This window comes from Gavialis gangeticus, unplaced genomic scaffold, assembly GCF_001723915.1.
Source record: "Gavialis gangeticus isolate Ggan-Ray unplaced genomic scaffold, GavGan_comp1, whole genome shotgun sequence".
NCBI classification, from domain to species: domain Eukaryota; kingdom Metazoa; phylum Chordata; order Crocodylia; family Gavialidae; genus Gavialis; species Gavialis gangeticus.
Window position 1 is genome coordinate 47049889 of NW_017729032.1, and position 20895 is coordinate 47070783.

Genomic DNA, 20895 nt, shown 5'->3' on the forward strand with positions numbered 1-20895 from the left:
TCCCTTCAAAAAAGTATTTTCCCTGCCTGCCTGCATTGGCACACAATATGCATAGCTATGCAAATATAAAATTTCAGTGTTTATGTCTCCAAACCATTGAGCTTTGATCTGCTAGGTGTGAACATCCCTCTGGAAGTCTCATCACCCTCTTTGACTGGTTATCATACAAGAGTATAAAGCTATATCTACATCAAACATCATAACTCATGCAAACTTACAAATAACAACATTAGATATTAGTTAATCTTTAGTTGTTTATAGACACCAGGCACTGTATCAGTACACCTAATTCAGGAAGACATACAGGACGTTCCACAAGCTCTTCAAAATATAGTGGGTTCACGACATTATGTATAGATTAAATTTTGCACGTAATTTTAGAATAAAGCAGTTACATTCTGTCTACTTCTGACTTCCTTTCATATCGTTCAGTAGCTGGAAACAAGAAGAAAAGTCCGTACCCTACTGCCAGCCAATATTCCATAGACTCATCATGCTTTTCTAACCCCTGACTTAAAACACCAGGATCACATCCCAGTGTAAATGAGCCTAGGCAATGGATCACTGAAGCCAGTTGATCTATGATGATTCAGAGCAAATGAAAACTTGACCCAATATACGTTAATTGAACAGTTTCTCAGGTTTTTTTGCATCCTACTTCACTGTTTCCTGCTATTTTCCCCAAAGAGTGTTAACCTTTTCCCCCCATAACAGTACTGATCGTTTGTCCTTGCATATATGGAGCTCACTTCATTCACTTCAGCTTATATATAGTATTGAAACTAAGACTGCGTAACTGAGGCACCAGCCCCATGCATCCATTTAAAAAGAGGGCTCAAGAATGACAACTGCTGCCCCTGCTGCCCAGAGCACAGAACCCGGTTGTTATACCTCCATTTATACAACTCTGTTCTGTGAATGCTCTCTTCTAATTAAGCTAAACTAGAGGGACATAACAAAGTACTATTCTCCTCCTGATACCTAGGAGGTTATTCGATGCATTCTGATAGTTTCCTTGAGAATATATAGAGATGGGTAGGGAAAACTTTTTCTATCCCATTAGTATTTTTAAAAATGTTCCCATTCAACTTTAGCATAAATCTTTATGCAAAATATAAAGATCCACCCCAGAGTACAGATGTGGGTAGTGCACCCGAGAGGCATAACGATGTGGCGCCTGTAGCAGCAGTGGTATACAGGGCAGAGTTTATCACTTAACAAAAAAGCTTAAGTTTTCCTAAATTGCTGGAACATTTCAGAATCATAAAAATATTTTCGAAAAAAGGAACAATGTCATGTATATATAAATGTGTGTATACATACACATATATTACAGTATTTACTTTAATATAAGACAACCCTGATTATAAGATACTCCCCCAATAATTAGATTCTATGTATGGAAAATTTATAAATTAGTTATAATTTTCCAGGTATAGAACCAAATTATTGTGTGTTTGAATTTGTCCCTATCCCACTGCTACAGCAGGGAAAATAAATGTAGTTCCATGGCCCTCTGCCTCCCCCCAATTTCTTCCCCCTAAGGCCCTTCCTCGCCCCCCACCCCTTCCTTACTGTCAGACCCTGCTCTCCCTGAGCACATGGAAATGAGGAGCAAATTTAGAACACTGACTTCAAAATAAACATAGCTATAGTAATTTGCACACAGTACCTACAGATTTAGTTCATCTAGAATTGATGCATTTTACCTTTCTTGAAACTGCTGTAACTTTTAGCACAGGTACTCCATAAACAGACTTTTAAACAGCACTTTGGTATCTACTTACATACAGTACAAACTGGCTGCATCTACACAAGATACTACTGTGCAGTGGTTACTGCACATTTATTTAGTGCTTGTTTATCATGTATATAAACAAGTACTAAATAAATGTGCAGTAACCTGAATTACTGTGCAGTAGCACCAGCAAATGCCTTCTTTTGTGATGCTAATGCACAGTAGTCCGTTACTACTGCACAGTAGCATTGCATCACGGTTTTTGCCACATGATGCTATTGTGCAGTAGTACCGGGCTATTGAGCAGTCAGCATCTCATGTAGATGTGGCCACTATGCATGGTATTAGTCCAAAACCCAAAGGCTCATGATTAACCATATGGTTCATTGGGCTGGCACCAGAAGTCAAAAACATTTCAAGTAAGTCCACAGCTCAACACTACTCAGTATGTGTATGTACTCCAGATACCTCCCCACCAGGGATTTATGTGCTAATTAGTCTCCCACTCATGACTGGAACTGGGTGTTCTTGTCATGAGTCCTAGAATGCTCCAAAAATTTATATAAGGTACAGGGCAACTTGGTCCGGCTTCACCTCATGGAGGGCAGGGCCACACTAATCATATATGTGACAGGGTGAGAGAGGGGTCAACAAGGGGATTGTGGGTGAACTGTTTGGTAATGTTTGCCAGACATTTAAGGCTGGTGAAGAAACAGAAATCACTGGAAATGGGAAAGAAAAGTGCAGCTCAGCGGGAGTGAAGAGGAAGTCACAATATGTACCATGTTGTGGCTCACAGTGACTTTTAAAAGAGTCAACACTGAGTAGGATTGCACTCAATGGACTCTACCATATACAGGTTTCTCTCCCTTTATGTGGGTTCTGTGTGTGTAAAAGGGCAGTGGGTGGGTGCGCAGGGGAGTGGGTGTGTTTATTGTAACAGGTGCATGGTTTCTTAATGTGGGTTTAAGGTGTGTGATGGAAAGTTTTATGCTAGATGATGTATATATATTTTTTTAAAGAAATATATATTTCTTTAAAAAAAATGTGAATTTGCTCTTATGCAATGACCCTTCTTATACCCAAAATTAATTATATGCAAAGTAAATTCACTCTTACGCAATCAGTGTGGTGGAAGCCCACAGTCAGCTGCTTTGTGCGGTGCATTGTGGGAGTGACATGCACCAAAATAGTCTCCCTGTTGATCTGTGCTCCTTGCTCATTGTCTGTGACACGTGTTTCTGTAGTTGCCATCTCCAATATGATAGTGCCCTGTGCTTGTGTGTATTGTCTGCTGTTTGTGAGTACCAAAATTGTCTAGTATAAGTGGTAGAAATGGGTCTGGTGGTCAGAAAAGTCAAGGTCTTGGAACATATCCCTATTTGTTACATTGTAAAGTGAGTTCCCTTTATGCAAATTTGAGTTATGTGCCGTTTTCCAAGAACACATGAGCAGCATAAAGCGAGGGAAATAAATAAATAGATCGGCTGCATTATCCTATTTGTGTGGCAGGCTCTCACCAGTGTTTTGGTGCCAGGAGAGAGTGCTAGAACTTGCTCCAGCCTCTCCGAGTGCTGGCCTGATATTGCAGTACTTCCAGACCCGGTGCTTGTTCCCTCCTTAAGAGCAACCCCAATCCCATTTTAAGAGCAACAACAACAACAAAAAGTTCTAATCAACATCTTGGGCTTTTTGGCTAGGATCAAATGCATTTTTGGCACCAAGAGGAGGGTGTCAGGCCTGGTTCTGGCTCTCCCATGCTTTATAGTCATGCTCAGCATTGGCTTTACTTAAACAACTTTAGTTAGTTTCCATTACTGAACCCATGCTGCTTTTGGCAACAGTATAATGATACATAATGTATTTAATTAGGTTTTGTTGCATACAATTGTAAGATGAGGCGCTCTGATTGGGCAAAAAAATCTTGTCTTGTATTCAGGTAAATATAGTACATATAAGCTGTAGGACTTTCAGACATACACACGAATTAGAGTACCTTCTTTAAAGTAACAGCAGTGTCTGGAGCTGTGACTCTGCATGGTATGATCATTTCTCTTCCATCAATCATGTGTATAATTTTAGGTATGTCACTGTGCAGCTCTACAAATGGACTTCCTGTATCTACATAAGAAGGATAAAAAGAAGCAGTTAAACATAAACATTAAAATGCTATGGAAAAATGTAAAGAAAATTTAAACAGGATCTACATACAGATTACTACAACAACTAGAAGATTCTACTCAGTTATCTAAAGTATCTATGGAAAATGCTTACCAGGGGACCATATCTCATTTAAACAGGTCTGGTAAAACATTATTTGGGTATTGTTGAAAGATACATTTATCATCCATTTATAATCACTACAGAGCATTTCTTTATATAAAGAGTTGGCATTATCTTTCATACATAGATAGGCTCCAACAGATATTTTTCTGGTTAGTGTTTTTCATATAGGGCTAGAACATAAATTAAAAAGTGTGCTTCCATTCATTTATTCTTTGCTATCACTGGGAGAAGTAATTAGCTTAGTTGGATCTAGAAGCCACTTATCAAGGGACACCACTTTCTAAAATCTTTTTCTACTCCTCTGGGAGTAAGTGGCAAACCCATACCAAATTTCAGAAGCCCTAGCATTGGGATCTTAATATGATCATTCAGACAGATATGGAAGTACTCTTGGAATATGGATTAGTCAGCAGTAACCATTTCTTTCCTTCCACTTCTACAATACTTACATGTCTCCTGTGTAAGCAACAAGTCCAAATGCTAAAGAAACTTTTATTTCATTTAACTCAAGAATGAAGTCTTGAGAGTACAATTTATTGTACGCTTAAACAATCATCTTTTTGTCAAAGGACACTGACATAAAAAGCTCATATTTGGGGGGAAAAGGAACATTATTGCTACTTTTGCAAATGTTTTTTGTTTGCTTTCATTAATATAAATAGACTCAAACTACAAATTGTGGATACGAATCCTTTCTTGGTTCTGATCTGAAAAGTTGGTTTGACTCATTGTAAAGAGAGAAGTTATTTGCATTCATAAACAGATCCTCTTTAAATACATTCCTTTTGCTTCCCTTTCAGTTAACAGCATGTTGTAATAAAAGTGGAGCATTTACAGTCCTCATTTCTCATTAAGCTATGCAATAGAAGTATATCTTAGGTGTTTAGTAGTGGGGGAGGCAAATCCTACCCTTATTTCTACTGGAGAAAATTAGAAGTTAAGAGTTACATTAAAATTTACCCCAACGTAAAGGGGAAAACACAAAGTTTGTGGAGATTTGATAGATAAAATGAAATTGTCACAAAAGCATTTATAGGTAAATGCATCACAGTACTTTATTAATTTAAAAACGATTGAGCTTGTAAAAGGAACTTATGAGTAATAGAGGATGCATGTGTAATAAAAATACCCTATGGATTTCTTAGTCTAATGTTTCCTTTACAATAGGATTCAAGAGAAGACTAAGAATGAACCTGCTTGCAGTACTTTAAAGAAACATTTTTGTTTTGCAAGAGCTGCAGTTATGGAAGAGGTCATTAGCCCTTTAACATCAGCAGAGTTAACAGACTTACTACTCCCCTAAGGCTCATTCATCCTTGACACAAAATTAAGAGCTGCTTTCCAAAGCCAGCAAACTTTGCAGAGTTGTTTCCTGTATCATAACCTAGTGATCATTATATCATGACAAGTGTGAGGAAGAGCTGCTCTGAAGACTACCGGTACTGTCTGCAGACACAGTGTCACCACTAACTGATGCCAACATTGCAGGAGTGGGGCTGAGATGTCTTAGCCTCAGGGGACCCCTGCCCATCTAAATGAGGTGACAGGAAACCAGTCTAAAATGCAAACAACATTTTTTTTCTTTTATTCTAAATGATGTGCATGCTGCCATTCACAGTGGAGGAAACAGTCAAGCATTAAAATCTCTTTCATAAGGTTCCTTGACTCAGTCCAGTCATTACATTGGAGCAGCTCTTCCTCTATATATCTGAATTACAGTTGCACAGTATGGCATTTAGACATAAAAAGTCATTTATGCCTACGTCTCAATTCTCATGCAGAATTCCCATTGACATCACTAGGGAGTTCCGCCACAGAGCGAGGGCAATATATGTCCTCGAGTGCTCCAAATGTCTTCCTGCTTTTGATTAAAAGGAATATGCATCATGCTTCCTAGTGCAGTTTTGTTTTCATAATTACTTTGGAGGCTTTTCCTGACTCCTTTTGATTTTATTCTCCTTCCTTCTTACTGCTCATAAGGGGATACAGTCATTACTCCAGAACTAGGAGCTGGTGCTGGTTCTTTCTTGGCAAAGATAGGCCATAGCCATCACCTGCACAATTACATTCATGACACAGAACTTTTCTGCCCCACACAATACTTTTTGTTCCCTTCTTTCTCCTCTTCCTCCACTGCTGACAGCTACCTATGGCTAGCAGTTACTGCTATGTTTCCCTTCTGATCACTGGAGAAAAATAATTCTTTCCTGAGATGATGTAAATGCCAGTCTTCCTTAATCAGTTGGCTAGGACTAGGAGTGCAGCTAAAATTACCTGACTTCCTGCCCCTGGTTTTCTGAGCCAACTCCACCTTTTGAGGTTGATTCACCATTCCAGTGTTATGCTAGTGTAGTTTTATGTTACATATGCAGAGGTCCTGGTTTTTTCTGTTGGAAAAAAATCCCCCATTTTCATTTAAAAATAATAATCCCAATCCACATTTTTCTACAAGTGGTGTTTCATTTTAAATCACAGAAAATGTGGATTTGGGGTTACTTTTTCTTAACTGAAAATTGGGGATATTTTTCATCAGAGAAAACCAGGATCCCTGGTTATATTTAAAATCCGAGAAAACCAGTAGTGAATCAGGCCCTTAACAGAATATGGCAGGGTCTGTTTTTGACTTTGAGCACAATATTTTATCTTTATAGAAGAGGATTTTCACCTCTGCTGAAGACAGATATGCTAAGTTGCTTTGGTTTTAAACATTTAAGTTCTGCAGTGAATTGATTGTGTTTATTCTTTCCTGAACAACACTCTGCAACTAAAGAAAAAAATAAAACCTGAATATTTACATACGATAAAGGTTCCTACATTCTGAACAGTGTATTTTAGAACAATAATTGTGTCTGCAGCTAGTGACCCTGTACTAGGTTTTAGCTATGTTACTCTCAATATTTTTCACTCACGATCAACATGAAACCACAAAAAATATTCAGTCACAAAACCCACGAAGGTCATTTCCTACATTGTCTGTGAACATATATAGCAACTATTTTATTCAGTTGGTTAGCAGCCACATTTAAATATGTAAAAAACTTAATTCAGGAAAATATCATGTCTGATATCAGTAACCAATCTGTGGTATTTATATATCTTGCACAAGCAATTTGATTATCTCACACACATCTTCCCAAAAATGAGCAAGTAGCCTCATTTTTATACATAAATTCTTTAACTGCAAATCAGAACAAACAAATTAAAATGTCAGAAGTGAAGTCCATGGATGAAAGAGTCATTGAAGTCTATGGAAGTCTGGCCACTGACCAGTAGGGTCAGGATATTTATTTTTATATTGGGCTCATCACCAAGGCAGCTCAGCCAAAGGTTTTCCTATATTCAAGGCATTCTTCTTCTCTCATTTACAAGGACGTTTAAATTGTGTTCTTAGAGATATGTAACTTGATTAAGGTAACTTGATTAAGGTAAGTGGACTAATTTCATATTTCTGTTATATAATGCAACCCCATTAATCCCACTCTCACCTATACAATGAAGTCACTTGACTTTCTCTGGTGCTACTAAAAGGTGAGTCTGGTACAATAAAAGTGGACTGTGAACATCTAGGGGCAGAATTTGGCCTTAAGTTGTTAAATTCTATCCAGAAAACTCTACAATCCTTGTCTCACTTCTTAGTCTATGAAGAAATGCTGTACCAGGGATAATAACTTTTAAACAATGAAGAATGAATGGTATTGATATGCAAATTAACAATCTCAAATTCAGGGCAAAAATAATTTTGACAAGCAAAAAAGTGCAGAGGGGGGTGAATAAATATGCAAAGTTAAGATAGAAAGTCCTGCTAGCAGAACTTTAGGACAGTTTCATTTTGATAAATTTGCCAAGGGGATGATGTTATAGCATTCTTAAGAGAAAACATTTTCACCCACAATAGTCAAGGCAGCTAGTGACAGTTTGGAAAGTTATTGCTAGAACAGTTTCAGGTAGCTTTAGGTACTCATTCTCACAAATGCCATCCCATAACTGATTTCTGGAATTTGCTATTTATTATTCTAATGTGTTATTTCTTTGCACATTATCATCATCAATGTGCTGATGTACAGAGGCTGCAGTCAAAGATCAGGGTCCCATTGTGTGAACCACTGTATAAACAATGATGAAAAGACAGTCACTGATTTCAAAGACCTTGAAATCTAAATCCCTGATACTGCACATGCTTAACTGTACACATGGTGGCACATCCAGTGGAATTATTCACTATGAGAAGTGTTAAGTACCTCCATCTGCAGAAATAGAAATTATATGTTATTTATTTCAGTATTTTCCCAAGGTCTCTGTTTTGTAACACAAACTTTTTTATGCATGAAAAATATGTTCATCTACTGCATAGCCTAGTTTGGTTTCAGCTAGTTTTCGTTTAATCACATCAGTATAATATGACTTAGTGGGATGATCTGCTAGCCAAAAATGCTGCTCCTATGATAACACTGTGCCAAATAGCAAAGACAGGTCATGACAGGGATAAGAAAGATAGAAAACCACCCAGACTGCGGATATTAGGACAGACTATTCCACTGCCAGGTTATTACTGAATTAAAAAAAACCCCAGCCAAATCTTTTGTTGACTTTCAGAGTATTTTTTTATTTTAAGCCAAACCTCCATCATCAGCTGAATTTTTCTGACATTGATGCTTCTGATCTTTAAAACCAGTTTTCAGGGAATTGTTTTTAGATCCTCTTCCTGTTCTGAGGCATAACATTGTGTAGTTTTGCCACTAAATCCATTCAAGTTAGAGCTTTAATTCATTTTAACAGCAAGGCCAGATGCAGAAAGCTGTCAACTGGAACTCCCAGTGATGTCAATGGGACTTCCACATCCCAAGGACCTGCACAGTCTACTTCAAGCAATTCAAAATGCACTCCCAGGCCATGTCCAGATGAGCATGGCCATGCGGCATGCGGCACAGCAGACACTTCTGCAGCGCCACATACCGCATGTTCCATTGTTCTCCACGCTGCAAGGGAGCAGTGCAGTTATCCAGGGGTAAAAAAAAACCCGCTGAAATAAAGCAGAGTGGCATGTGCGGCGGCAGCATGTGCCACCCAAAGCCAGAGCCTGGCCAGCCAGAGCCACAGTCCACTGCCGGCCAGACTCTATGCAGCAGAAGTTACGTGGCTACAGCCCTGGGAGGCACCCAGGACCCCACATAAGGCTGCTGGGGCCAGCCCAGTGCCGGCCCCAGTGTCCCTTATCCCAACGAGGGCAACTTGTCACATGCCAGAGCATGCATGGCACAGGCATTCCCTGGGGACAAGTAGCAGCAGCACAAGGTGTACCACTGCTAGTTGTCCCCAGGGAACCAAACATCCATGCACATCTGGATGCAGCCCCAAAGGACAAACATTCTGAAAGTTCAAAGGCTTGAATTTTTAAATGTACATTACTACTGAAATCTTTGTTATTTTTTATTTTTCAGCTTGAGATATCCAGGCATCATAAACTAAGCAATCAAAATTGGCAGATTTTTTTGACATTGTAGGTATTATGGATCTTTTTAAGTTGTACTGTTCTAAAACTTTGCTTTAGCTGCTTCATCTTCAAGTTCTGAGACCCAGATTATTTTAAGTGGGATGCTTGCTGGGATGGCTAAGGAATATCTCATCTTCCAGGGAATAGTACCAAGAAGAGCTAAACATATGCACACTGGGAATGTTTGCAAAGAGTGAGAGCTGGGCATTGATAAAAAGCTGCACAGAATAATTCTCATTGCTGACCCAGCCATCAAGGTTTAGCAGGGTCCTCTCAAATAAATTATCACATTTATAAGAATGAAATAGCAGTTGCCAATGGTCAAACATTACCCTGTAGCTTCTGTAATCAAGAAATGATCATCTGGCTGTGAAACTGGCTACATTTCCTCAAGTGAAATTGTATCCATTTGTAGAAGAAAAGTCTCTATTTTGCCATAATTAAAACTTGATCATGCTTTATTAACAAGCTAACTCTACATTCATCAGGGAAAATGACAACCTTTCAACCTGGATCAGCATTTGTTTGAATTCCTGCAAAGAGAGGTGAGGTTAAAACACCAGAGTAACCTTGTTACTGGTTTGAAAGAAAACAAATGAGCTGCAGCACAGAGAAAGATCAGCCTGGAGCAACAGGCAGAGCTTGTACCCAGAAAAAAGATACCTGCAAGCTACAGGCATGGGGAGAACCCTTCTAGGCAAAACCAACCAGGCAAAAGAGCTGCCTGGAATGCGGCTCATTTGACATGTTTTTTACATTGCTTCATCCCATTAGCACGATACATTTACATGCAGAAAACCCTGCATGCGTTATTCCTGTGAGTAATACCAGTATCCCATTAAAGACTGTGCGGTCAGTTAAACCCTGCAGGTAAGATGGGGAAGCAGGGCAAAAACGAAAAGCTGGGCTTGGCCTCATGATCAAATAAGTAAAAGCACTGCTGAGTTTCACATCCTGGAAAGGAACATTTAAAATGTTCTTCCTTTTCCAAGGCTTGTGTTCTGTGAGTCTTAGTACCACATGACCCAGTGTTGTAGTGAATTACAACTAAATCCAAGGCTCTTAAGAGCATTTGTTCCCCATGCCTCAGGTCTCAATTCCTGGGCTGTCTGCACCCAGCATTAATACTCCACAGATTGTACACTAAACTCCCCAGTACAACACAGTAGTGACCTCTCCAGCTGAAAGAGAAGTGGATGTATTCACTAGCTTTGGAGAAAAACTTAATGAAGCTGCCTTTTCTAAAGGATGGGGACTGAAAGGGCTAAGTGTAAGGTATGCAAATGGGATTTTCAGAGCCCCTACAAGAATTTTCATTACCTCACAGGAAAAAAGACTTGTATCTTCATTTCTTTCTATATAATATTTTCTTAATGAGTTTAAGTTTGATTTCTTCCATAGTTTGTTTCCTATCCATTTGATATTCAGTGGGCGCATTACTGCGCATTAGTGTGTCATGGCAAAAACCATCCTAATGTGCTAATGCACAGTAGAACTAGTCTACTGAACATTAAGGGTCACAAAAAACCCATTCTACTTTCCTACTATACATATGGCAGCTACTGCACCTTTATCTAGTATCTCAGAGGTACTAAACTTAATGTGCAATAGCAAAGGCTCATTAATGAACGTGTAGGCCCACCCTTGCTTCTAATCACAGAAGCAAACAACGTTTTTAAAGCAATAAGTGATAGCTTCCTGTACAAACAATATCAACTTTCCTGATTCAGATTCTATGTTTGTAAATAGCAATTATTTGTTCTCCTATATAGCACGATAAAATATGGGAAAGAGACACCTTAGTGATCCCCATGCAGCTAATATGGGAAACTGACTGACACAATGTCCTGCCACAGGAAACAATACAAAACTTGTAGTGATCTTCATTTTAAAAAGCATTTGTTTCCCAAGCACACAGCAATTAGGTAACACATTTTTTAAAAATGTAAAAAGCTACTTCAGTGGAGGTTACTTATTTTTTCTAAATTGAATTCAATAGATTTATAAATATATCAATAAATTTCTCCTGGTTTCCAAAACACACTGAGTTAAGTTTAAGAGGCTATAAGAGCATGGTTTCCCTTATAAGTGATAACACCACAGATTATGAGTAGAAAGAGATGTCAATATATATTTCATTTAAAGTTTTCTTACTCAGCTTGCTTAAATTCAGTACATTTTTCTCCCCAGTTTATAACAGTTTCAATTAATACATTCATTAGACAATGGACAAACAGTTATGCTTATTCCATAATCACTGGTCTGCCAAAATTAATCACCTTCATTTATAAAGACATCACTTGCATATTGTTGATAAGAAACTGACATATCATAGAAAAGACATATTCTGAAATTATCAGATTTTGAAAACTGATGCCAGAGATATTATGGCATAAAATAGAATTACCCAATGAATGCCATTTTTGAGTTTCCTAAGAAAGTAAGGTCATGAGTAAAATTTTCACCTAAAACCATTTTCAATATGACATAAGCCCCAAGAAGCCTAAATGTTATTGAAAGTCCATAGAAGTTAGGCTCCTGAGCCATATAGGCACCTTTGAAAATTTTACTTGAGCTACTGAAGAATTTTTTTTGACTGAAGAGACCCCTGTTTCTCTGACCTGCTGTTTCTGTTCAATCATCTGAATCTCTACGCAATCCAGCATAGCTCCTGTATGTCTAATTTAGATTCTCTTTCAAATGATAGAAAAAAACATATTGTTCAGAAAGCAATAAAGAGGTAGAAAAATTGACTGATCTCCAGTTTGTATTTATTCAGCAATACAGAAGAGTGTCTCTCATACCCTTTCCTGCAGGAGGCGTTAGAGACAGAGGAGAGTCATCTCCTACATGCCACCCTAGCACATGGGTTTTCTGTGTAAGGTTAGTTTAGCCAATGGAGCAACCACTCTTGCTCTTCTTATGTAGCCAAATGAAAGAGAAGCTTTGGATACATCTCTGTTAGATGGGAAGAGAGATTCACTTTTGATGCAAGAACGGAAAGGGTTAATACTCCCATCTTACTCAATACTCCCATCTTACTCTATTACAGATTTTGCTGGCCAGCAGTAAATATCAGTCGATAAAAGAGCAATCTTCTACTTTCCTTACTCTTACATAGATGTTTTCATAGCCCGAAGCCCGCTGAATTATGTTAATACAAGTCACACAGGTAAATGGTTCGGGAAGGGGCAGAGCTGGCCTTACGGAAAATGGCACCCTGGACAAACTTGTAGTTTGGCGCTCCTCAACCCCCGCCCCCAAGTCAGCAGTGCTGCTGCAGGCAGACTGGAACACGTGCCATCCTGCCCCCACGTGCCGAGCCTGGCTCCTCCTGAGCTGCAGATGGAGGCAGGGGAGGGCAGGGGTGTAACAAGGGAGGGGCGAGTGGGGTGACTGCCCTGGGTGTCAAAGCAAAGGGCCTCCAACAAGTGCTGCCCAGCTGGGGCAGGGCATGGGGCAGAGCTGTGAGTGGCTCGTTTGGAGGGGCATGAGGACGGGGAGAAGGTGTCTCCTGCTGCTGCGTGCACTCCCAGGCAAGTATGGGGGGAAATGTGCCCCCTGGATCTGTGCACGGGGTGAGGGCGGGCTGCAGGATTTGCTACAGGCGCCAAACTTCCTTGTCATGGCACTGGGGCAGGGCACCACTCCTCCTGCCTGGGGCAGGTATCATTTGGGCTGAGACAGGGCAGGGAAGAAGGCTGCTGTGAGCGCAGGCTGCTCACATGTGCATGTGTACATGTGAGTCTGTGTTTAGCACCCCTCACCCCCAACCATGATGCCCTGGGAAGACACCCATGTTGCCCACCCCTAAGACTGGCTCTGGCAAGGAGAATATACCCTGCAGCGTCATTTAGCTATAGTAAAAGCGGAACTGAATGCCTCTTGAATGCAGCTTTTTGAACATTCCCAAACATCCCAAGTAAAGCAGAATATGGACCATAAGGGAGCCCAGATCTTGCTTTCTATAGAGGTAAGTAAGTAGTCCAAATGGTTCAATTTCTGCACAACCTTAATCACATTCTTCATGTTGGAAAATCCAAACCAAGCTTGATTTAGTCTGACAGCTGCTGTATTAGGACAGGCAGGCACATCATTTGGAGAAGTTCCAGTTGTGCATTCTCTCTCGCACAGGTTTTCAAAATCTATGAACTGGAGACCTTCCATTAATCTTGTCACTTTTGGCTGAAAACTCAAGAAAGATTAACACTGCAAAATCTTCAGGGTTTATCATTGCTTTAATTTTATTTTTAGTGAATGTAATCATCCTGAAAGTTGTGTGAGGGCCAGCAAGCAATGCCTATTATTATAGCTCAACTGACCTACTTTCTTCATTTCCCACATAATGTGCAATACTTGGTCACTGAACACAAAAGTTAATCCGTACAGATTGATTTCCTTTTGATTTCATTGATTCTGGATTTTTTTCTGTGTTTGATATAAGAATTAACTTCAGACTATTGCATTTTTTAAATTGACAACAATTTGAACATTAATTTCCTACACAATGAGAAGATTGCCCTTGGGAGCTGAAAAATGTATTTTTTTCATTCGCTACAAGACAGCATTTGGTATCCTTCAGCTATCTGAAAGCCTGCCATATTTTAATGGTAATTAACAGTGAGCACCTATGCAGAGTAGCAAATCAGGAGCATCGCATTTTTTAAATGGCATTTGATCTGAGTCTTGTGATACCCTAATCATTTCACATATATGTTTCAGATCCATTTTAAGATAATCCACCTTAAAAAAATTCTACTCACACTAGGTGAGCTAAGTTTGGATTTGGCTTTTTTTCCCTTTCTTCTTGCAAATAAAATATGAGCATTAGTTTTCTCAAATGATGGGCAAGCAGATTTTGAATATGAGTCCATACATTTTCCTAAATCTTATGAGGCTGAAAATGTCATTCACATATATCATTTATACATTGCATCCTAGTTGATGTGCACATGTGGCCTCTTAGGGTTGTGTTGTAATTAAAGCACCAAAGTATTTTAAAAAATTGGAATCTTACCGTTAATAAATATATAGACCGTAGGTTCTATCTTCTTTTTTACAGCACTTGAGGATGGGTATTTGCAGCCATAGTATCCAGTGTCTTTTGCTTGAGTTCTGCTCAAGGTCAGACTACTACAGAACTGTTTCCCATTCCTTCCACAGGCATATTTAATTACTTTCAGCCTTTTGCTGTCTTTACTTAGTGTTTCAGGCAGGGACCATGAATGAACCATTTCCCCCCTGCAAACGCAGATAAGGAAGCAAAAACAATTATGTTGGGCTACAATGATAAAGCTCCAGTTCCCAAGCTTTCTTTTTTATTATAACAGGCTATTTCTGGGGTTCTCTTTTATCTTATTCTCCAAAAACAACAGAAACAACAAAGAACAACAGCAACAAAGAACTACTAAACAATTGCCATTGAAGTTAGCCCCCCACCTTTCCCCATCACACTGCGTTTTTTTCCAATTTTAGTTCCAAAAAAAGAAGTGTCAGGTGCATGAATACCCAGCCAAATTATGTGAAGCCAACTCAGCTGGTTACCTGCATGTGAGATTTAAAGTCTGGCCCGCTTGGATGACGTGCTGTGTGCCATTTATACTCAGTTCAGGAACTTTTAATTTTGACCCTGAAGTAGGTCCTAGAAAAACAATAAGAAAGTCATTAACAATGGCAAATCACCTTCCTGTATATAATTTACTCAACCATTTTTTAGTGTTAGGATTGGACAGGTTTAGCACAACTTTCCCCTCCTCCTTCTCCCACTCCCTCCCAACCCCGCTCCAGCTCCTTCCTTTGGGTCAAATCCTGTAGTCTTTACTCAGGGCCTTACAACCTCTCCTATGACACTAGCTTATGAAGGAGGGAAAAGGAAACGAAATCCCTGCAATGTTCCACCCTCTGAGCCTGTTCCAGAATTGTTCCTTTCTAGGAGGGGGCGGAAACATATTTTCCCCCCATGAAAAAGGCCCTAGGCCATGTGGCTTGGTAGTAAACTAGCGCTGTGATTACGTATCTCCAATGGAATGGCACTAGCAGGGTTCCCCCAGCCATCCACTGTCCCAAGGAACTTCAGCTGTCTTCTCTCTCTGGAGCTTCACAAGGAATAGTAGGGCACCAGTGCGAGCTGCTGCCCATTCCTCCAGTGGAGTCCAGGGAAAGAAGAAGAAAACGATGCCTCCCACCTAGAAGCCCCATTTCACAACAAGACCTATGATCTCTGTGAAGGATTATCATGTCTTCAGTCACAAATAAATCTCATTCACATAAACCTGAAAAAAGCAAAGGGAGCCTTGGAAAAATCGAGTAAGCATTCAGGATTTACTCCTGTGCTCTAAAACCTTAGCATCACAGTCTACTATCCCGCACATTAAAACTGCCATGACAGACCACTTTGTCCCTGCCCAAAATTCTTGTGAAACAAAATACTTTCAACACATTGATCCCATTGCCTACACACTGACTGCAAAGCATTCCAGACAAGCAAAAGCATTGGATGCAGGGGTGGCAGTGGATATAGTTTTCCTAGACTTCAGGAAGGCTTTTGATACTGTCTCTTACCCCATTCTCATTAGGAAGCTGGGGGACTGTGGCGTAGACACCCATGCAGTCCAATGGGTCGCCAACTGGTTAGAGAGTCGCACCCAGAGGGTGGTAGTGGATGGGTCCTTCTCGACCTGGAAGGACGTGGGAAGTGGGGTCCCACAGGGCTCGGTCCTTGGGCCTGCACTGTTCAATATCTTCATCAGTGATTTGGATGAGGGGGTGCAAAGCACCCTGTTCAAGTTTGCTGATGACACTAAGATGTGGGGGGATGTGGGCACAATAGAGGGGAGCAACAGGCTACAGTTGGACCTAGACAGGTTACAAGGATGGGCGGAGGAGAACAGGATGGGGTTTAACACAGACAAGTGTAAGGTGATGCACCTGGGGAGGAACAATCGGCACCATACATACAGGCTGGGGAACTCCCCTCTTGTCAGCACGGAGGTGGAAAAGGATCTGGGAGTCATTATTGACTCCAAGATGAACATGAGTCGGCAATGTGGGGAGGCGGCTAGGAAGGCCAACTGCACCTTGTCGTGCATCCACAGATGCATCTCGAGCAGGTCCAAGGAGGTGATCCTCCCCCTCTATGCGGCACTGGTCAGGCCGCAGCTGGAGTACTGCGTCCAGTTCTGGGCGCCGCACTTTAAGAGGGATGTGGACAGCATCGAGAGGGTCCAGAGGAGGGCCACTCGTATGATCAAGGGACAGCAGGGTAGGTCCTATGAGGAAAGGTTGTGGGACCTGAACCTGTTCAGCCTTCAAAAGAGAAGGCTGAGGGGGGATCTTGTGGCCTGTTATAAACTGGTTAGGGGGGATCAGCAGGCGCTGGGGGAGTCCCTGTTCCCCCGAGCGCCGCAAGGAGTGACCAGGAACAATGGTCACAAGCTGGCGGAGGGAAGGTTTAAGTTGGACATCAGGAGGCGCTACTTCACGGTCAGGGCGGCTAGAGTCTGGAACCAGCTTCCAAGTGAGGTGGTGCAGGCTCCCACCCTGGGGGTTTTTAAGAGGAGGTTGGATGACCACCTTACTGGGGTCATTTGACCCCAGTGCTCTTCCTGCCATGGCAGGGGGTCAGACTAGATGATCTGCTCAGGTCCCTTCCGACCCTAGAAACTATGAAACTATGAAAAGGCTACCAGCTTAGGTCAGAACCTGGACAGTACCAAAAGTCTTGAATCAAAGTCATAAGGATCTTGCATCAAAATAAAAAGAACAACTTTGAAACAACCCAAAGGCAGCTGAATATGAAGAGGAAGAGAAAGGATTTATTAAACAATATATGAAAGAGACAATATTAAAAACACAATTGTCTTGTGTACTATGTAATGAAGTAGGCTGGAGTGAGATTTTAATCCATCCATTTTACTTAACCCTAGGGCTCCTATAACTATTGTATCCATACAGATTTAAGCACCAAATAGAGTATAGATCCATTTCCATGATGGACTTGCAGGCCCAAATCCTATTTCACCTAAAGGCATCCAGCTGCTACTTACACATCCAAATGTAGCCACATAAGAGGCATTTTTTGCCATAATGTGGCTTTTTCATTGTATTTCCACCTGCCCAGCTAAACTGGTCTTCTAAGCACGCTCACAAAATTTTCTCTATGGCTCTGGGGTGCTGCACAGGCATGTAACTTTCATGCATGTTCCTCAAAGGTCATTCACAGAAAAACCACAATTAGTGCCCTTGATGTCAGAGGAGAAAGGAGCTCTTATTTTTTTAGGCCAGTGGTTAGGGTACTTGCACAGAAGGTGGGAGAATCTAGTTTCTATGCCGTCCTCAGTCGGAGGGAGTTTGAATTTGCATCTTCCACTTCTCAAATTGTCCTAAATCACCAGGCTATGTCTAGATAGGTCTGAAATTCCTCTCCAGATCTCCTTTAAAAGCTGTCCCACTATGATCATGGGGATACATTGTCCCAGAGGAAGGCACATGACTTGGTAGATGGCGTATATAGCTGTAAGGTAGCAGTGACCTGAGCCACTGAGAGTTTCAGCAATTTAGACAGAGTATTTTAATTGGCAGTGGAAATGACCTGGAAGCCAGCTGAAAACACCGAGTGCAGGTATGAGAAGTTCTGAGCAGCTTTTCCTGATAAAGTTCTAGTCAACCACAATAACCTTTCAGTACATACCGTGTGACCTAGCCCAGTGCACAAAATTAGAGTGAAGTAAAATAAATCACAATATTTGGTTGATTATCAGTATGCAGAGTAATTCAGTGGCAGTATTTTTACAAATACACATTTTAAATATCTGTACAGGATCTCTGCAATTTGTTTGTTGAACAACAGTGAAATAAAAATGTGGATATTACCTTTTCATGAGAAACCTGACTTTTGTTTTTGCCCCTTTTGCTCTGGAAAAAATAGTTTGCTTGAAGACTGTTATTTTAATTAAACAGTTTTGACAAATCAAAGCAAAGCAACAGGCTACTAACAAGATGATTGTTAGGTTGTTTCCTTCTCCCTGCCCATCAGCAAAATCAGTATAAAAATAAATTTTAGACCATTATAACATTGGTATGTGTGAAATGTCAAACACCTCAGATGGAAATTTCTGATAGCTCCTTTTGGGAAACAGAAAACCTATTATTTACAAAAGTCCTAACAAGACTTATATACCAAAGATTGACTCAATTTGTGTTTGATCTCCTATTCTAAATACTAATTACTGTGCTGAAGTCAGCAATCCCTTCCCAGGTTGCTTAATTCAAGACAGGGACCTTTTAGTGGGTGCTAGGGCAACACAAGGGAGTGACTAGTCGGTTTGAGAGCTAGACAGCCAAAGAGAGCTCCAGCAGCCTCAAAACAGAACGTCCTTCATATTCATAGGCAACTGGTAGGGGAGGCATGGGGGGGGGGGGCACATGGAAATGGAGGCCTGCCTTGCCCTTAGCAGTGGCAGCACCAGGAGAGGAAGGTGCCCCTCCCCCTGCTGGAGTCCATACATTCACGTTTATAATGGGGTGTAGGGGCCTCCAATTTTCCGTTTGCCCAGGGCCCCAATAAATCTTAATCCAAAACTGGCAGGTAAGCATTGTGCTGACATTCTTTTTTTCATGGTTGTGTATCTATGGAGCCATGACTTAAAAAGCACAAATCTACCCTTTTAACTATGTATGTTTTCTGAAGGATTAGAAAATTGCAGTTAGTTCTTTTAGTTTGCTCTTCTAATGAACTATTTACCCAGTTCATAAACACACCACACCGTTAACCAGGGTCCAGCAATCATTTTAGGCTGTGGGACTGGAACAGCCCATCTCAGTCTGGTGCAAGCTGGATGGCATTGGCTTTGGCAACACAGCAGTGAGAAAGTGAGGGGAGGAAGAAGTGGTGAACCATGGACATGGTCAGAGGCAAAGCCTTCAGGCTCCACTGACCAGATCCAGTGCCTCCATGGGCCACATCCAGCCCATAGGCCATATGTTCCCAATCCCTGCTGTTAACTATAAATAATATTAAATCAGTTTCTAAATGATGTGTTTAAAGAAGGAAGGTCCACAAGTCTTTACATAATGGATTTATCATTTTGAGCCTCAAAGTTTCATAGTAGTTTGGGGTCAGAAGGGACCTGAACAGATCATCTAGTCTGACCCCCTGCCACTGATAGGAGTTACACGTTGGGATCGCACGACTCCAGACACGTGTTCGTCCAACCTCTTTTTGAAGGTAGAAGTGAGAACCACTTCCCTAGGAAGTTGGTTCCAGATCCTAGCCACCCTAACAGTGAAATAGTGCTTCCCAATCTCTAACCTGAACCTATTCTCCAGCAGCTTCTGACCATTGTTCCTCATCCCCCCTGGTGCTGCTGGGGGGAATAGGGCCCTTCCTATTTGCTGCTGATCTCCCCTAATGAGTCTCCAGGCTGGCCACATCCTTTTTAAAGTGCAGTGCCCAGAACTGGACACAGTACTCCAATTGAGGCCGGACCAATGTCACGTAGAGGGGGAGTATCACCTCTCTGGACTGGCTTGAGATGCATCTTTGGATGCATGACAAGGTGCAGTTGGCTTTGCTGGCTGCAGTCTGGCATTGGCAGCTCATGTTCATCTTGGGGTCAATAATGACTCCAAGATCCCGTTCTACCTCTGTGCTCACAAGGGGGGAGCTCCCCAGCTTGTATGTATGCTGTGGATTACTTCTCCCCGGGTGCAACACCCTGCATTTCTCTACGTTGAACCCCATCCTGTTACCATCCGCCCACTTCTAGCTAGTCTGTCTAAATCTAATTGCAGCCTCTCTCTCCCTTCGAGCGTGCCTACCTCTCCCCACATCTTGGTGTCATCGGCAAACTTGGACAATGTCACCCCCTTGTCCAAGTCACTGATGAAGTTGTTGAACAGTATAGGCCCCAGGACCAAGCCCTAAGGGACCCCACTTTTCACATCCCATCAGGTCGAGTACGACCCATCCACCACCACTCTCTGGGTACGCCCCATCAGCCAATTGTTTACCCATCTAACTGTGTAGGCATCAATGCCACAGTCACTTAATTTATTAATGAGAATGGGGTGAGAGACAGTGTCAAAGGCCTTCTTAAAGTCTAGAAACACTACGTCCATGGTGACACCATCATCCAGGGTTTTGGTTACCTGGTCATAAAAGGCCATCAGGTTGGTCTGGCAGGACCTGCCTTTGATGAACCCATGTTGATTTCCCCTGGGCATGATCTCCCTTGCTGGCCCCTCAGATGTGATCCTTGATAATTTTTTCAAGGTTTTTCCCCAAGACAGTTTTGAGGCTTATGGGTCTATAGTTTCCTGGGTCCTCCTTTCTCCCCTTCTTATAAATGGGGACCACATTAGCTAGTTTCCAATTTCTGGG

At 41.3% G+C, this 20895-nt stretch overlaps 1 protein-coding gene across 1 annotated transcript in view; it reads right to left on the reverse strand.

Moving 5' to 3' along the window:
- The window catches only part of FLT1 (fms related tyrosine kinase 1), a 154772-nt gene extending 135469 nt beyond the window's left edge, over window positions 1-19303 (reverse strand). Inside the window, exons 1-4 of the mRNA XM_019523793.1 lie at window positions 19258-19303; window positions 15060-15156; window positions 14533-14756; window positions 3735-3859 (exon numbers count right to left, since the gene is read on the reverse strand). Coding sequence (XP_019379338.1) covers window positions 3735-3859; window positions 14533-14756; window positions 15060-15156; window positions 19258-19303 — 492 coding nt within the window. The remainder of the gene's footprint in view (window positions 1-3734; window positions 3860-14532; window positions 14757-15059; window positions 15157-19257) is intronic.
- Between the last annotated feature and the right edge of the window lie 1592 nt (window positions 19304-20895).